Source organism: Monopterus albus, unplaced genomic scaffold, assembly GCF_001952655.1.
Source record: "Monopterus albus unplaced genomic scaffold, M_albus_1.0 scaffold89.1, whole genome shotgun sequence".
Taxonomy (NCBI): domain Eukaryota; kingdom Metazoa; phylum Chordata; class Actinopteri; order Synbranchiformes; family Synbranchidae; genus Monopterus; species Monopterus albus.
The window spans coordinates 1,607,597-1,625,104 of NW_018127969.1; the positions used below are offsets into that span (position 1 = coordinate 1,607,597).

The window sequence follows — 17,508 nt, forward strand, 5'->3', positions numbered from 1 at the left end:
CCTGCTGAAGAGCTGATTCCTGAACCACGACTCACACCTACTTCTGTCATCCAGTCTGTGGTTCGGGACTTTTCTCCATCAGAAGAAAAATGTGTTGCATTAAATCCAGCCCCTGACCCATATCCTCCTGTCTCTTTCATAAAGGAAGAGGTAAAAGATAATGAACATGTACCCATACACCACTCATTAAGCGAGACAACGTCTGATTTTGAACAGGTACCTGTAGCCGCATCTGATGCTAGTTATTCAGTGGATAGATGTAAACAATTTACATCTGAAGGGAAATTGGAAATTCTTACAGAAGATGTAAAGCCTCAGGTTACAGAACAACCATGCTGCCATGATTCCCATGATGAGTTTGTTAGCAGTTTAGAACCAGAGCTTGATCCTGAGACAACACAATCAGAGGTGCCCGAAGTCAGCAGTCCCATACCACCTAGTCATGTAGAGGACCTGGATATAGTTAAGAAAGAGACCCAATCCATTTGTAGGCCAGTAGCAGAGCCTGAGGCAGAAAGGAAACTTCAAGTTAGTAAAGTGCAGATGCCTACTGATAATGATGCAAATGATGAGCCAGTCTCACCTCAGAAAGAACATAAAACAAAAGAAATGAAAAATAGAAAGGGCAAACAATCCCCTGCTCAAGTTGCTCCTATTCCCACCATGTCTGCTTTGGGCCCTGAGAAACAGGCTATACGCAAGAGTGAGCGCATTGACAAAGAAAAGCTGAAACGTGGATCATCCCCAAGAGCTGAATCAAAGTCCACAGCTAAATCTCCTATTCATGGATCAGATCCTGATATGTTAGAACAAAGCATATCATTAGGCAGAACCAGGCGAAGAAATGTTAAATCTGTATATGCCACCCCAGTTGAAGATGATGCACCAGTTCGTTCTGGAAAGGAAATTACAGAATCGCCACGCTCATCACGAAAGAAAGGTACAGACAAAGATGCAACTCAGCAACAACACATTGAACAGTGTTCATCTGCTCCAACGCCTGTAACTAAACGAGGCCGTCCTCCAAAGAATCGCAAACAAGGTGATGATAATTCAACTCTTAAAGCAGAAAAATCAAAAACCGATAAAGACACAGATTCAAATGAATCGGAAAGTGGTGAACGAATTCCAAAAATGTCTAAAGGGAAAACACACCATCATCCCACAAAAGGTTCATTGAATCAGATGTCCACAGCCTTAGGATCTGGATTAACAGGGAAAGGGGACAAAAATGAGCTAGCTGAGGAGGATGTTCACGAAATGGATATCACAGATGAAGATACCTCTACTTTGCAAGAGTTATCACGGTCACATATAGAAGCTCCATCAATAAAGGCTGTCCAAAAGGCAGAGGAGAAAGATGTTCTCCATGAAAAGAGTTTTGAAGGTAAATCAAATGGAAAAGAAACTGATTACCTGGTCTTGGAAGAGAAACCCACCTTGGAAAAAGACAAGATTGTGGGAGGAAAAACTAAGCTGATAAGGACTCCTAAGTCTCCTGTCCTCAAGAACCTCAAAATAAGACTAAATGTCACTGAGGTGAAAGATCTCCTTCAGTTAGGGGATGATGAGCTTGAAAATCAAGAAGATTCTTCAAAAAAGTCCAGACCTGGTGACGAGAGTGATCATGTTTCAAAGTGCACTAATGCTAACAAAGGAGACCCCAACAATGAAGAAAAGGATAGTAGTTCTTTGGAAAAGGAACTCCTGGAAACATCAAAAAGCTTCATTTCACAAGAGTTGGAATTGGAGCAGGCTGTGGAGAACATTGCCAAACTTACAGATCCAGCTTTTCCAACAGAACCAGCAACACCAACTGTCCCACATACAGAAGTAAAAAGTGAGCCAGATGAAGATAAACCTTCCAATCCTGCTAGTGAGACAGAACTCATGGCTGCTATTGACTCAATAACTGCTGAGGATCCAACTGTATCCTTAACTCAAGCACCTCCACTAATTGCATCTATCGGTTCAGAATCTGACATGCAAGATTTCATTCAGCCTGACAAGGAAGGTGAACCTGAAACAAATATATCTGGTGTACAGGAGGAACCTGTGTTCCCAACTACATCCAAAAAGGGCACCAAGGGACGACCTAAAACACCAAAACGTTCCAAAGGCCAAAAGCAAATAAGAAGAGATTTAAAGGAAGGGCATTCAGTAAGTGAGGAATTGACAACTCCTTTAGCAGATGGCACAGCAACTGGTGTAAAGATAGTTTCTGAGACAACCCCATCAGCAGCAACTGCAGCGGTTATAACCCCTACTACTTGGAAGCCAGAACGTGAGCATTCAGTTGTCAAGGCTACAGATTTAAATGCAGAGTCACAGTCATCTTCTGAAGAACAGATTCAATATGTTAAATCTGTTTACCCCCAGTCTAAGAGTCCAGTATGCACTAAGCCTCAACAGCTGCCACCTGAGTGCACCTCACCTTCCCTGTCTCCACTAGCTAACAGGCCAAATATCAGACCCATTCAAACAAGTAGAAATCCTATTTCTCCACCAGACTGGCACCACCAGTCTAAAGGTACAGGGGTCTCCTCCTCACCTGTCTTGTCATTAGCTTCCAAGGAAAACCAGCCTTTAGCCTCAGACTCTGAAAACATGGATGTGGATCATGGCACAAGTGACTTGAGACAGATTCTTATGAAGCACAAAAATATTTCACTGTCAGGCAGTAGTTCTGTTTCTAGTAATCTGCCTGCCGTCCGAGACCAGAACCAATCTGAAAGTAATGCTTCATCTGTTCCGTTGCTTGAAAGTAGAATGCCAGGTCATTCAGCCCTGCCTGTTGTTCGACCTCCAGCATCACTACCATCTCCTGAGACAAAGTCTGTGATATCTGTTATTGCATCCACTGCAACCTCTGTTATCAGTCGTGTTTGCAACCCTACAGAGCCTGAGGACAGAGTAAACATGAGTGCTGGAAATCCCTGTGTGGAGATGCCTCTACCCATACCAACATACAGGAGTAACAAGGAGGATACTGGATCATACCATGGATCATCTATTGGTGATGAGGGGGGAAGTGCCGTTCGCTTCATTGTTGAGAGTCAAACACTTGGCATGGGATCTTGCCCGGGTTTAAGGGTAAAAACATCTGAAGGAGTGGTAGTATTGAGCCACTCGGGCCAGAAAACAGAGGGACCTCTGCGGATTAGTGCAAAAATAAGTCAAATCCCCCAAGCAACAGCAGGTGACATGGAAGCTCAGCAGTTGGTATCTATGCCCCAGATAAAGCAGGACATACATGGTCATTCTCAGTCAGGACTTCAAAAGGGGCCTTCATCACAAACAGATCACGGGCATCCTAGCAAAACACAGTCAACTTTGTCTTCTATGAAGCAAGAAAGCACTGGTTTGGAAAAGATGGAAACTGCTTACCAGTCTGGACCTCAAGGAGTTGTTAAGCGTCTCCCACCAAGTAACCAGCAAGTAATGAGTTACCATCAGGACTACATGCCATTAAAACATCAAAAGAAAATGGACAGTACTGATCCTCACAGTGCTGATGGCACTAAAACACCTTGGAGCACTACTATAAGTCCTGCAATAAGTCCCCATTTGCCCTCTCCACCAGGCAATCATGTCGGATTTGTTACAGCATCTGGTGACAGAGCTCCTTCACATCTGAGTGGGGTTAAACAGGAACCACGGTCCCCACGTAAGTCAGGTCATCCACACACTCAGTTTACTAAAGTGTCTTCACCCATGGGCTCCTCATCACCCAAGGGCATACCAGTGATGCTATCCACTGGCCTTCCTGCCATGCAACAGTTTATTACTAGTGTGCATCATCCAGAGCAGTCGGTTATCATGCCACCTCATAGTGTGCCTGGAGGATTGGGACGGATGTCTCCTCACTGTGTTACCCAATCAATTCCAGTAGGGCATCTTGTCCAAGGAGATGTTAGAGTCAATACTCCACCTCTTTCTGTAATGAGTTATGGGATACATAGTGAGCCTCTTGCATCTCCTTGGCCTGGTCCTATGCAGCCACAGTCCACCTCGCCCCAGGCTGTTGGCAGAGACAAGGTTCTCAAGGTAAACCCTGGTTCTCTGAGGAGTCATGAGGGGGAGCAGGAAGAAGCCAGGCACTTCCACATGGGCGGAAGACAATCGGCTACACAGTTGAAACCAGAGACTATGCAGTCAGATCCTCGTGGGCCTGTAAGGAGTAGTGTCCAGTTAGAAACCTACATGGCACAGAGAGATATGCGAGTGCTCTTGCACCAGCAGGTGGAGCGTTCAGCCACAGACCCTCATTCTGGACACATTCAAGAGACTCTTCCCCCCTCTTCAACACCTTCCAGCATACCTTTATCACAGTCTCCAAGAGCACATGTTTTGATTAAAGGTGTGTCTGAAAAGGATATAACAAAACCATTAGAGGTAAAGAGACCCCACTCCCCTCTTTCTAAAGATGGAATGATGGGTATCCGGCAGTCTGGACCAGCAATGGCATCTCCACAGAGAGTTCAGCTAATGCCACCAGGACCTAGTGGCTCATTCACAGAGTACTCAGGGGTGTACTCTAACCCAAGAGGCATCCACTCTCAAATGCCAGAAACATCTGCTGTTGGACTTAACCAGCCCCAGCTGAACGTCACACCGACTATGGTGAGTTTACTGAACTAAACATCCCAATTTATAAGGTACACCTAGTTAACATTATTAAGTAATCTCTGCATTATAACCTACCTTTGTAAAGGTTGTATTGCATTATGCTGCAAGGGGTTTCTACTATGTTGCCAACTCCATATGACTGTAGACTTCATATTAGGAAAAGCTCCAGTATAATACAAAAGAGTTCAACAGCACCAAACTGCAGCCTCTAAAACAATTATACAGTTGATTCAATGGTTGTCAAACAGCTTCAACAAAAATTAACATAACCTCCATGAAATGGAAATAATCAGGGCTGTGGTATTAGATTGCATTTGGCTAAGCGGTGTGTAATTAATAAACTGTCAGTAGTGTCTATGCAAATGTGTTGATGTTACAGAAACTGTTCATGATAAAATGCACCATTTTCTTGAATCCTTAGGGTACAGACCTCCAGCCAAAACCTGAGGTCAAGATGTCACAGACTGTTAATATGGTGCAGTTGCTCACAGTAAGACAAAACTAATCACAACAATTTAAACTGTTCAGGATTGCTGATCAGAACTGGCTTTGTCTAATAAATGTGTCTCTTTTAAACAGAAATACCCTATTGTGTGGCAAGGCCTACTGGCACTGAAGAATGACACAGCTGCAGTCCAGCTGCATTTTGTCTGTGGCAACAAAGCCTTGGCTCATCGATCACTTCCCCTACAAGAGGGAGGCGCATTGCTTAGGATTGTCCAGAGAATGAGACTAGAGGCTTCACAACTGGAGAGTGTAGCCAGAAGAATGACGGTATGTCTCTAAACTTGCTTCCAATGAGTTATTTTCTGTTTTATTAAATTGTTTGCTAACAACACTGGTTATTTTTCCCTTCCGCAGGGGGACAGTGACTTCTGTCTTCTCCTTGCTTTGCCATGTGGACGAGATCAAGATGATGTTCTAAACCAAACTCAAGCTCTGAAGGCTGCTTTTATCAGCTACTTGCAGACAAAGTTGGCTGCTGGTATAATCAATATTCCCAACCCAGGTTCCAATCAGGTGAGACAGGTTTGTTGAAATGTGTAAAGGTTTTTCTTTGTAATCTGCTTTCACACACTGTTAATGCAGTGGAACAGAAAGCAGTGATGTTTAGATTGTTCACAGCTGGCAGTCTGTCCCTTTGGAGGTTGTCTGTATGAAGGTGGAAGTTATTCAGAGCACTAGTCTGAAATTGGTTGGCTTTGGGAGAAAAAATAGCATTTTAACATTCTGCTTGTGTGGGGATGTGAAAGTGCAGTATGGGGTAGCCAGTCAAGCCCATCAGGAAGTACGCTGACCTACCACTTTAATAGGCACACCTGTACAATTGTATGCATCTCAATGTTTTAACACTTCTGCCTTAACATCTGTGTTTATGAAGCTCAAAATGTTTGTTGTTGGTGAAATTATAAAATGTATACATTATATTCAGAGGTGTTCCTAATATTCTGACCCTCTCATATACAGTATGTAGCTGGTGAGCACAAAAATATAGACACACCTCTTATTTTAAGATGTTTAATTACTTTGTGAACATGTTAGATGTGCTGGACAGGTGGAAAATGTGTTTTAAAAGGTTACCGTAAAATCCAGACTATAAGCCGCTACTTTTTTCACAAGCTTTGAAACCTGCAGCTTAAACAACGATGCGGCTAATTTATGGATTTTTACGGGCTAACAAGCTTCATGCTGCCAATACATTTAGCCTCGTCACATCAGACAGATGAAATTACCGAACAGTTCACAGTGGACCGATGAAAATGTTTGAATTAAATCAAATGCACTCACACTAAATTCTTCAGATCAGTCATTTTGTGCTTCATGCACACACCCTCATCATGGAAAACGCATGAAGAAATGCATATGATGCAGCTTTCAAGTTAAAGGCAATCAATCTGTTGAAGAAGGAAGCTGCTGCACATAAGCTTGGCATCAATGAATGGATGGTGAGACTTTGGAGAAGGCAGTGTGAAGAACTGACTCAATCCAAAAAGACGACAAAAGCTGTGTAACATCTTTGTGTAAATATCTCATGTTACAACGTGGACACCTGCGGCTTATAGACAAGTGCGGCCTATATATGTACAAAATTTTTTTTCTTCTTAAATTTAGTGGGTGCAGCTTAAGATGGCACCGGTCAATAGTCCGGATTTCAGGTATTTCATGAATTTCACTACAGTGTTATTCACTGGTTTACAACTGAGGTGCCACCACAGTAATTGCAGCTTGTCTACTTCTGCGTATGCGGATTTGTCTGTATGCATAATTCATGTGTGATCTTTGCATTCACCTTTAAAACTATTTATTTTCATTGTATGAACACTTGATTTTTTTTTTTTTTTTACTGATGCTGTCATCACTGAAATGATGCACTTGACCAGGTGCCAAATCTGTTGGCTCCTAACTGTGGTTTGTTTTCTTTGTGTTTCCAGCCCGCCTATGTGCTGCAGATTTTCCCACCATGTGAGTTTTCAGAGAGCCACTTATCTCAGCTCGCCCCCGATCTTCTCAGCAGGATCTCCAGCATCTCACCACACCTCATGATTGTCATCACCTCTGTGTAACCTTCACTGCTGGGAATTGTCCCATTGATGGATGTTCTTGCTGATGAGCCTCAGGAAACCAGAGGAATATAAGAATTTGTTTTTCATCCTGAACGCAATGGAAATGTGTAGGATATACCCCATCAACATAATTGCTTTTTTTCCCATGGATCGTTTTCTTTTGTCTCTTCCTTCTGGTATTTTTGTCCTTCTCAAAAGAACTCAGGGATGGACCAAACCAGAATCAGTCTTATTTGACCATTTCTCTGCTGTATTTCTATTTATTTGAGTTTTATTTTAATGTTCAGAGATGCTCTGGGGGGAAAAAAAAAAAAAAAAAAAAGATGTTTGATGAACGAGTGGCTATCTGGGTGGCCTTTCTTCCCCTATCTGTCTTTTGTCATATTCATTGTTTTACAAAAGAGGATCATAGAAGCTATTGTACCACAATGGCTAAAAAGACATTTTAACGTGTAATTTGAAAGAATCGTGTACAGACCTGTTCGCTTCAGGCTTTCTTTAGAGGAGGAAGAATTGTAAAACTACAACGACCCTGTAGAGGACCACATTTCTTTAACAGCTCCTTTAATTCCACCAGCTTTACTCACTTCCTCACACTACTGAAGCAGTCACACATCTGGCATCTGCCTCTGCATTGAACAAGCTACAGTATGATTTGGGAGTTTTTGAGTTCAGAACTTTGTAAATATTTTAAATATTTAAACTTTGACTGTGGAACTTAGACAACTTGACTGAGACCTGGACTCTGGAACAGCAGACCAGAAAGCAGTGTGAAGCTTAGTGGATATCATTGATTTTTGGGTGTAAATACTTGTAACACAAGAAGGTTGGCAGACTTTCCTGAGGAGTTTGCTGATGGCACTTCATATTTTGTAACTCAAATAAAACAGACTCTAGAAAACTAAAATATTTTAATACACAGTCCTTTATTTTTTTTTTTTTTTTTGCAATATTTTAAAAATTAGGTTAACTTTAGTATGAGACATTCCATTTATAAAAAAACAGGTATACTTGTACTGGGTTTTTTTTAAGGTACTTTTAGCTAAAATTAATGCAATCCACTATGGTCCTGTAAAAACAAAACATCCTTCCTACAGGAAGTATAAAATGTGCTGTTTAACTATACTGCATTATACAGTGATTATACTGAAAGTGACCCAGTATTTGAGCTTGTAAATGGGATAGACAAAACACTAGCAGTGCAATACAGCACCACCATACACTAAATTCTACAGTAGAATTCGCACCATAATCAGTTTCAACAAAAATATCCTTATCTAGGGAGGATTTGTTGCAGGACTGTTAGACTGCATTCATTTTACCTTTGTGTACCTAATAAGTGGATATTTCCTGCCATGTAACGGGTTTAAACAGAAGGGATTAACAGTTGATAGTTTGCTTTGCTGAGAGTGAATGGAAAATGGTACAGCACCTTGTTTTAATGACTAATGAAAGTGGTGATTGGCCAGTTCAACAGCATATTATAGCATGAGCTGTGTTAGAACATGCACAACTGAAAAAAAAAAAAACATTTTACGAAATTGAGTGTTACACAATTTGCAAACACAGTAGTGTTACTCTCTGCCACAGTTGCCTAATAAGTATTTATAATGTAGATATTTTGACCACTCCATTTATAAATGTAATTATAGGACTGAATTGTAACATTAGCAAACTTTAATGACAGGTACTGTAAATCAAATGAAAATAGGACAGGGTGTGGTGTGGCTCAGCCAGAGCTGTTGAGATAGAGTTGCAACATTGAGGGGTCAAAAATGGCAACAGCTGACATGACTCACTGGGCTTCGAATAGTTTCAAACAGCTGATTGAGATCCATTGTTTCAGCAGTGACTATCTTAATGACTTGTACAAACTAATTGTTCTGTTGTTGTAGTAGATAGCTCAGCTAGTTAGCTAGGTACCTAATTATTAAAGTGACCCAGTATTTGAGACAGTCAAAAGGTTGTAAAATGTGTTTTGACACACTTTGCTAACTTAAAATGCCACAGGTATAATTATTGCTATTGACTTCAGCTTTCTACTTTGGACAATAGCAGCCAAGTCGATGAAACTCTGGCGCTGCTGCTAATGTCTGGAACTATTCGACGCTCCCATGAGGTGCCATTTCTGTAAAACAAAAACCGGTCTTGTAAGAATCAATGGAGATGTCACCACACTCCTCAGCTATACTACCCTCTCCCTGACAGCCTATCATTTGCAGCCCCCCTGTTGTTATTCCAGCTTTTCTACATTGTCAGAATACAGTCCTTGAATTAGTCCTGCCTGCCATCTAGTAAAGGTTATATATAAGAAGCGCTTGAACTGTGAGTAGTCATTTCAATCAGCCAGTTGTGTCTGCTAAAAGCCCAAACTAGCGGCTGCCAGACCGAACAAGTCACGTTTTAATAATACACCCATGATCTCACCAGACACTCGACCAGCTGAAAATAAATTAGGGAGAGTAGCTTTACCTTAAAAAAAATGTAAATAACATTTTACTCTTAACTGTCAGACCCTTTTTGTAAGACTTGTCATAGTAGGAAAAGTACAGGTGTTACCAACAATTAGCTTAACACACAAGAAACTTAGTGTATAATACTCAACTTAATTTATTTACCTTGTTATAGACTTGCAAACGACCAGTACATCTTGCTGAATGTAAACAGAGGCTATATGTTGCACATACCCCAGGGGAAGATGATCATGAATTACATACCTCTATGTTTGACTGAAAGGATTCATTTATAATTTTGTGCACTAGTGTTTCAAGTCTACACTGGAGCCGAACAGTGCCACCAGCTGGTCTTCATACTGGGAGATGTTTCTCTTCATGATGTCCATACAGGGGCCCAGCAAACGTTCAAAAGCCTGGATGTCAATTACTGTGGAAAGAAAGCTTTTTTAGTTTCCTGTGTGAAACTGCCTAAATTCATAAAATTATTTTTCATTAAGAGAAATGTGAATGACAGAGCCTGGGATTTAGGTTGAGTGCTGTCACATCTGTGAAAAAGTTACAGAGGATCATTATACACAGCACTACACAAGTCTCCTTTGATGCAAGGTTGGACATAATAATCAGTTCAGGCTGTTTGTACCAAATGCTGCCCTGATATCAGCTGCAATGTGAATTGAGGAGGAGAAAACACTTTCCCACTCCGTTACAAACCGATGACATCTGTCCAATTATGTTGTCAGTTACTGCACCTCTTGACCATGTCTATGGATGGATTAGGACACAACTGCCCCTGAGGCACAGACATGTAAAAGGCCCCTTAACAGAAGTGAGACCTCCAGACTGAACATGAAACTACAAATATGTTTATGTCTTCATGATCATTGTGCATTTGCCTGTCTGCGGCCATTTTACATCTCTTTGTGTCTCTGCCTCCTCACCCAACACTGGACTACAGCATCTTTCACTGAGAACATGATAAAGTAAATACGCCGTCACCCCTGAAACTCAAAAGACTCAAACATGAGACATACCCAGACATTTTGTTTCCCCCACAGCATAGACAGACGCTGCTCAAGGTCTGTTGGTGACCAGCGCCAGCTCCCCGAAATACTGCCCTCTCGAACAACGAGCCACCTCCACCTCTGCATTATCCTGCTGGTTTGCCTTTATGACACACACAGAGTAAGCGGAGTCCTGCAGTTTAACGCCATACAATAACAGACAAGTACACACTGATCAGCCATAACATTATGACCACCCTCCTAATGCTGTGTACACAGGAGTCAGTGCAGCAGTTGGCTGGCACTCCTGTCACTGCAGGTCACTGTGCATCTTCTGTGAAACCTGCTCTCATCACATCAACTTCAAGGACTAAATGTTCACTTGCTGTCTAATAAACCCTGCACACTGACACGTGCCACTGTAATGAGATAATCAGTGCTGTTCACCTGTCAGTGGTCGTAATATTATGGCTGATCGGTCTCTGATATAATACAGTATATTACACCTACCTAATAAACTATTAATAGAATATTTTATTATTTTGAAGTTGCAATTAAAATAGATTTGGTCATTGTGCTTACTTTGCTTTGTATCATTATCTTCACCTCTCCTGACTCCACAATGTAGAAACAGTCAGCCTTCTCCCCCTGCAAGAACAGAAACACGCATTAAGTTTGACCAAACCAGCATTAGTTAAAAGATCCAGCAACAAATGTCCCAACACTGCACCTGCGCTATTATGCGCTGTCCGTCTTTGAACGCTCGTGCCCCCAAAACATCAACAATCTTCATTCTTTCAGAGAGCTTGTGACAAGGAAATAAAAGGCATAATGATACAACAAATAACACACCTCAAAGGCAAGGTATCTATTCAACGATTATTCCATTTGTACAGTTGTTTCTAATACAAACCTCGAGAGAATTCAGCAGAGGAACACGCTCAATGAAGGCCTCATACATCCTCCTCTTCTTCGCGTTGTTTTTCCACAATCAGCCTGTGAAATGTGGCCCGATCCTGAAAGAGCACCACAAAACGTAGTTTGTGTTTTATCTTAACATCTGTTCTACTCCCTGTTTTAATCAAGGTTTAAACACAGATACCACATGATGCTCAGAAGCACCGAAGGACTCACCAGGGCCCACAGGGCACCTTCCTGACTTGCAATGATCGTGGCAGTCCGCGGTGTGTTGTACATGAGAGCCAGCTCAGTGAAACTCCCCTTGTCATCATACTGTCCAACACACAAACTCCTTCCATCCTTCTCCACAAAAATATCATACACACCCCTGGAACGTAGTAGTAGTTGGAAGTCTGACACATCATGGAGGTTAAATGTTCTAAAAAATTATAATTATATGACCATCTCTCACTTCTCTATAACATAAAAATTGTCTCTATCATCTCCTTGGTCTATGATGTGCTCCTAAGGTTTCACCAACACCTCGAACATGGCGTCCAAGACCTCAGAGAACTGCTCCTGGGGGACATTAGGGAAGACAACACCTGTCAAAAACATGGCAATGCAAAGGGCTTTGTGTAGGGCATTAAAAGGCATTAAGGGATAATATAAAAGAAGCTAAAGCAATATAAATAAAGACAAGTAGGATTTAAAATGTGAGAAATGAAATCTAAGATAAGAATGAGCCTGCGTCATCGTTTTCGTCGGGGTTGTATGCCTCTGCACACACTGCAGCAGAGCAAGCAAATTCAAATACTGGGCCGTGGTCAAAATTCATTACACATTATGTTCCAGTTACTGACCTGAAACTCTGCGATTGCATTTTCCGCTGGTGGACTCTGCAGAGGGAGACAGTGGGAAATAGATTACACTGGGTTTGACAAGTCTATCAAAGCTTAAGGAAGCTCGTCCTACTTTATTGTCACAGACTGGCTACAGTGTGTGCGATGTTCTTTCTTCTCATCTCTATACTTTACACATTCTCTGCAAAAAATGGAAACGTGTTAAATTGTGTATCACAAAACCGCGAGTGGTCTCTTCCAGGAAGACAGTGCCTCCATCCAAAGGGCATAGGGCGGGGGTCACTGAATAGTTAGATGAGTTGGAAAACGATGTGCATCAGATGCTGTGGCCTTCACAGTCACCAGATGGGTTTAGGTTTTGAACTACTACTAAACAGCATCTCTAAAAATGACATTTTGCATTATGAATACAAAAAAGAAAATGTAATCATACTTACCATCGGTGCCCTCCTCCTCCTCATCTTTTGTGGCTTCGTTTCCTTCAAAGGTGACTCCTTTTCTGGCAGCTTTGTCACTGCATTTCTCGGCTTGTTGGTCAGTTCTTTGATTCTCCAGAATTCGTGTAAAATGCTGCACCACAAATTCAACCAAGTTTGGCGGCCTGTGACGAAGCACCTCCACAGTGTAGCCCTGCAAGAGCTGTTTCAGACCTGCTGGTAACTCAGTGTTGCTCATTGTTCAGGTTCAGATTTTGGATTTTATTTTTGTTTTTCCAAAAATTAACCAAAAATCTTTAGAAAAACTGCATTTCCACTGAGCTCAGTTATCAATGCCTGATATATCAAATGTCACCACAAAATGACTCCTCCTCTCGTCCCTCTCACATTCAGCTGCTTATTGATTTCTTTATGCAGCAGAGCCTGTCGGAAAGTATTGACCAGGGCTCTTTACATCAGATGTAATTAGAGGCTGCCCGATGGATTACACATCAGAACTTGATGATCTGGCAAAGAAGTGACACGCACAGAGGACTTTTAACTGTCCTGGAAGTCAGGCTGTCATGCATCTGCAAAAATAGACGGCAAAAACAAACTAGTACATAAAGCTGAAATAGAAAAGGGAGTACACTGGAGGATAAACGGGAAAGTTTATGTGACTTACATTGGAAAACTTCATGTTCAGCTTTTTGGAGAGTGTTTCATTAACACCTGTTCAGAAGACTTGCCACACGAATCCTCTGGGTGCTGAGGGACGTCGGAGGCAAATCGTTATCATACTTTGGTCTGGTCCATTCATAAAGTTTTGCATGAAGTACTCGAGGTAGAAACCCAGTTTTAATTGGGCAAAACTTTAACTCCAGTTAACTCCTATATTTAAAAAGTTAAATGGTTCAGGTATAAAGACCATTACATAACAGATTGAACTGACATCATTTACAACATCTTTTTAAGAATAACTGGTTTTAATCCTGTGTATATTCTTATTTCTTCTAAATCATTTGCACGTATGCTTTTGTATAATTTATTATTAATTGTTTCGGTTGTTAAAACTATTTTTTATATTTTTTGAATAGCTATAACCAAACGAGAAGAAAATTTGGAAAAAAAAAGGTGCAAGACAGTCTCACTTCTCAACATGGATTCTGCTTTTTATTTCTGTACATGATGACATTTGTATATTGTTCGACTTCATTATGACTACATATAATTTCATCAGTGACATTAAAGTAACACAGAGTGAAGTTAGTTCCCGTGCTCAGCGAGCGGAGCGTGACTGTGCAGGATGCTGATAGTCTGGAGGGTGCGTACTGCTGAGACGCTGAACACACACAGTGCAACAAAATGCACCTGGTTCCTGATATGCACACCTGCTCGCAGATCATGGTAAGGCACGACATGTTTAGTTCACTCCTTTTCTTATATTTGAAGGGACACAATAAAACTAAACAAATAAAACAAAGACAAAGGAGGGTGAACATTCATCTGTGTGTGCAGTGGCATTGGCACAAAGTCATTACAGCGTCTCTGCAGTGAAACCTCAGCAGGTCCACGTGCACTGCAGTACCACAAGGTTTCAAAAAGAATCAAGTCCATTGTTATATAGTTGTTAAGATGTCAAATAAATCTGACCCAGTGTGTGTGTGTCTGCATTTACTGCTAACAACTGCTCTGTTTAGTTACACAGTCTGTTCCTGGGATTCATCTACGAGGCAACATTGATCCTTCATCACAGATTCGGTGCTAGCCAGTTCAGGAACTTCATCGCCAGCTCGAATCCTAAGAAACAAGCCTGAAAACAAGAGATACAGAAAAAAAAGTGTATAAAAATTATGGGATAAATAGTTTTTTAAAATTCTGTAACAATGTATAATATTAAATGTGTTATTTTATCACAAAAGAGCTACATAAATACTTACTTTGTACTTATGTGTACGCCCTTTGAATCTTTTGATGAATCCATATTAAGCTGCATCATGGGTAAATTTGACCTGCCACAGGGGGCTTAGCTTTTAGTTCAATGTTTAAATGAGGAGTTTGACATAAAACGAAATAAAAATAAAACCTTTTCTATACATAACAGGAATTACAAAAGTAATTTCCTTACACCATTTTATATGCGTCTCCCCCTGGTGCTCAAACCTGGAACATCTTGCTATGCGATTCCTCACAATAGACAGTTATTTTTTTTACTGTTTATTATAGAAAATTTATTGCAGAAAATTTTAATGTGTTTTTAAAATAGTGTCTTCTCTGACCTCGCAGGTCAAAACATGAGTGTACATACAGTATTTCAGTATGTGGACGACCTCTTTTTTTCCCCTTCACTGATGTTTTTATCCAACACCTGTACCCAGCGAGGGTTGGATATGCATGAGCCCCCCCTTTTTTTTTAATCTGACATTTATGGCCAGCTCCTCTTTATCCTCCTTGTTCATAATCAAACTGACCCGTTATTTGTCCAAATGTAGCATCTAGCTGTTACTGAAGTGAAGCACAAGTGAAATTCACTCACTGCATTTGCAGGGAAAGCTCTTAGCATGACAGCGTTGAAGCCCTTATACAGTGACACCACTCCCTCCTCTCTGATCAGCTCCCGCAGAACATCTCGAAACCCGTTGGGATATTTTCCTTCAGGGGCTGAGGGAGACACAACATAATGCTCAGTCACAGACACATCTTTTAAAGATCGTCTGTAAAAGAAAAGGTTAAATTTAGCAATATGGACAAAAGTGAAGACATTTATCTAGAAGTACACAGTCAAAGGCGACCAGAGTGTTGTACTACTGAACAGGTTTCACCAGACAGCTGGGAGGTCTGTGACATTTTAACCAATTAACTCCAGTTTCCAGTGACTTAGTACTTCTAGATATCCCACAACCTGGATCATGGATAATTTTCAGAGACTAAACACTGAACCTTTCCACTGGCTGTGTCAGTGTAGTGCATTTACAGTAAGCAAGACCATTTTTACTGAATTTGAGACTACTGTACCAAAATACAAGAACCCAGCTGTCAAAACCAGTCTACTTCACACCACGATTTTACACACCGTGATAAATCAAGTGAAAATTGGACAAGATGTGGAGTTTCTCAGCTGCAGTACCCCCCTCCATGACACACTGTTGTTATTCCAGCTGCTCTATTCTGAAATTTCAAAATACAGTATGTATAAATCATGCCTGCCACCTAGCGAAGGTTATAAAAAGCCTTTTTCAAAGTGTGAGCAGTCAATTAAAGCTGCAGCCACAAAGAACCTCTCATCTAAAAGTCTGCCGGAAGAGGTTACATTACCTTGCACAGGGAGAGTGGGACAAAGAAAGGGCAAAAACCAGTGTTAACATCAGTTTGGCTTTTTGACATGCACAGTGTTAAAAGCAGCCAAAGGATGGTTCAGATGTGGTGTTCTTCCTTCTGGATGTGTTAGCATTAAAGCTAACATGTTTATTTTGGCAACATTAGTGACCTCACATGGTCACAGTTTTACCTTTGTGTTGAACTGATTGAAATCTGAGTGGTTTTTTTTATACTTAATATACTCGTACTCAAACAAAACAAACTGAATCTAAATGCAAACCTGTCTGGAAACGAGACTTGAGTACGTCGGGTGGAATTGCGACTGCCCAGTTAAAAATCCCAGCCATTCCTCCAGCAAACAGCACACTAGGTATACTGAGTTCATTATGGCTACAGGGGAAAAAGACAACAGGATTGGTGGCTCACGACTCTTCATAACAGACACTTGTAAATACTGTAAGGTAAAACAAATATTCACCTTCTTCCTGCAGGGGTGAGGAGGTTCTTCAACCACTCGTAGGACATGAAATACATCCCACTTGCTGGAACGTCTGAGTCACAAAACAAAAAGGAGTTACTTAAACTAAATTCCACCATAACCTCCAGTGTTGTGTGTGTATATGATAAATACAATTGTTACCTTACAGTGGGTACGGAAAGTATTCAGACCCCCTTAAATTTTTCACTCTTTGTTATATTGCAGCCATATGCTAAAATCATTTAAGTTCATTTTTTTCCTCATTAATGTACACACAGCACCCCATATTGACAGAAAAACACAGAATTTTTGACATTATTGCAGATTTATTAAAAAAGAAAAACTGAAATATCACATGGTCATAAGTATTCAGACCCTTTGCTGTGACACTCATATATTTAACTTAGGCTCTGTCCATTTCATCTGATCATCCCTGAGATGGTTCTACACCTTCATTTGAGTCCAGCTGTGTTTGATTATACTGATTGGACGTGATTAGGAACGCCACACACCTGTCTATATAAGACCCTACAGCTCACACTGCATGTCAGAGCAAATGAGAATCATGAGGTCAAAGGAACTGCCTGAAGAGCTCAGAGACAGAATTGTGGCAAAGCACAGATCTGGCCAAGGTTACAAAAAAAAAATTCTGCTGCACTTAAGGTTCCTAAGAGCACAGGGGCCTCCATAATCCTTAAATGGAAGACGTTTGGGACGACCACAACCCTTCCTAGAGCTGGCCGTCCGACCAAACTGAGCTATCGGGGGAGAAGAGCCTTGGTGAGAGAGGTACAGAAGAACCCAAAGATGACTGTGGCTGAGCTCCAGAGATGCAGTCGGGAGATGGGAGAAAGTTGTAGAAAGTCAACCACCACTGCAGCCC

General features: G+C 41.2%; 3 protein-coding genes across 3 annotated transcripts in view; 1 reads left to right on the forward strand and 2 right to left on the reverse strand.

Moving 5' to 3' along the window:
* LOC109964454 (msx2-interacting protein) overlaps positions 1–8,127 on the forward strand; it is a 20,341-nt gene extending 12,214 nt beyond the window's left edge. The window contains 5 exon segments of the mRNA XM_020607751.1: positions 1–4,623; positions 5,051–5,119; positions 5,209–5,403; positions 5,491–5,649; positions 7,062–8,127. Coding sequence (XP_020463407.1) covers positions 1–4,623; positions 5,051–5,119; positions 5,209–5,403; positions 5,491–5,649; positions 7,062–7,193 — 5,178 coding nt within the window. The 3' untranslated portion in view covers positions 7,194–8,127.
* Positions 8,128–8,516: 389 nt separating this feature from the next.
* Positions 8,517–12,580, reverse strand: LOC109964437 (cAMP-dependent protein kinase type II-alpha regulatory subunit). Its single transcript, XM_074527652.1, is given in 8 exon segments — positions 8,517–10,076; positions 10,681–10,813; positions 11,233–11,298; positions 11,381–11,455; positions 11,564–11,635; positions 11,637–11,666; positions 11,785–11,938; positions 12,023–12,580. Coding segments are annotated over 8 exon segments (840 nt in total). The 5' UTR covers positions 12,208–12,580; the 3' UTR covers positions 8,517–9,951.
* A 1,382-nt stretch (positions 12,581–13,962) lies between these two features.
* The window catches only part of slc25a20 (solute carrier family 25 member 20), a 6,811-nt gene continuing 3,265 nt past the window's right edge, over positions 13,963–17,508 (reverse strand). Inside the window, exons 7-10 of the mRNA XM_020607736.1 lie at positions 16,626–16,698; positions 16,428–16,537; positions 15,366–15,490; positions 13,963–14,642 (exon numbers count right to left, since the gene is read on the reverse strand). Of these exons, the coding sequence (XP_020463392.1) occupies positions 14,580–14,642; positions 15,366–15,490; positions 16,428–16,537; positions 16,626–16,698 (371 nt within the window). The 3' untranslated portion in view covers positions 13,963–14,579. The remainder of the gene's footprint in view (positions 14,643–15,365; positions 15,491–16,427; positions 16,538–16,625; positions 16,699–17,508) is intronic.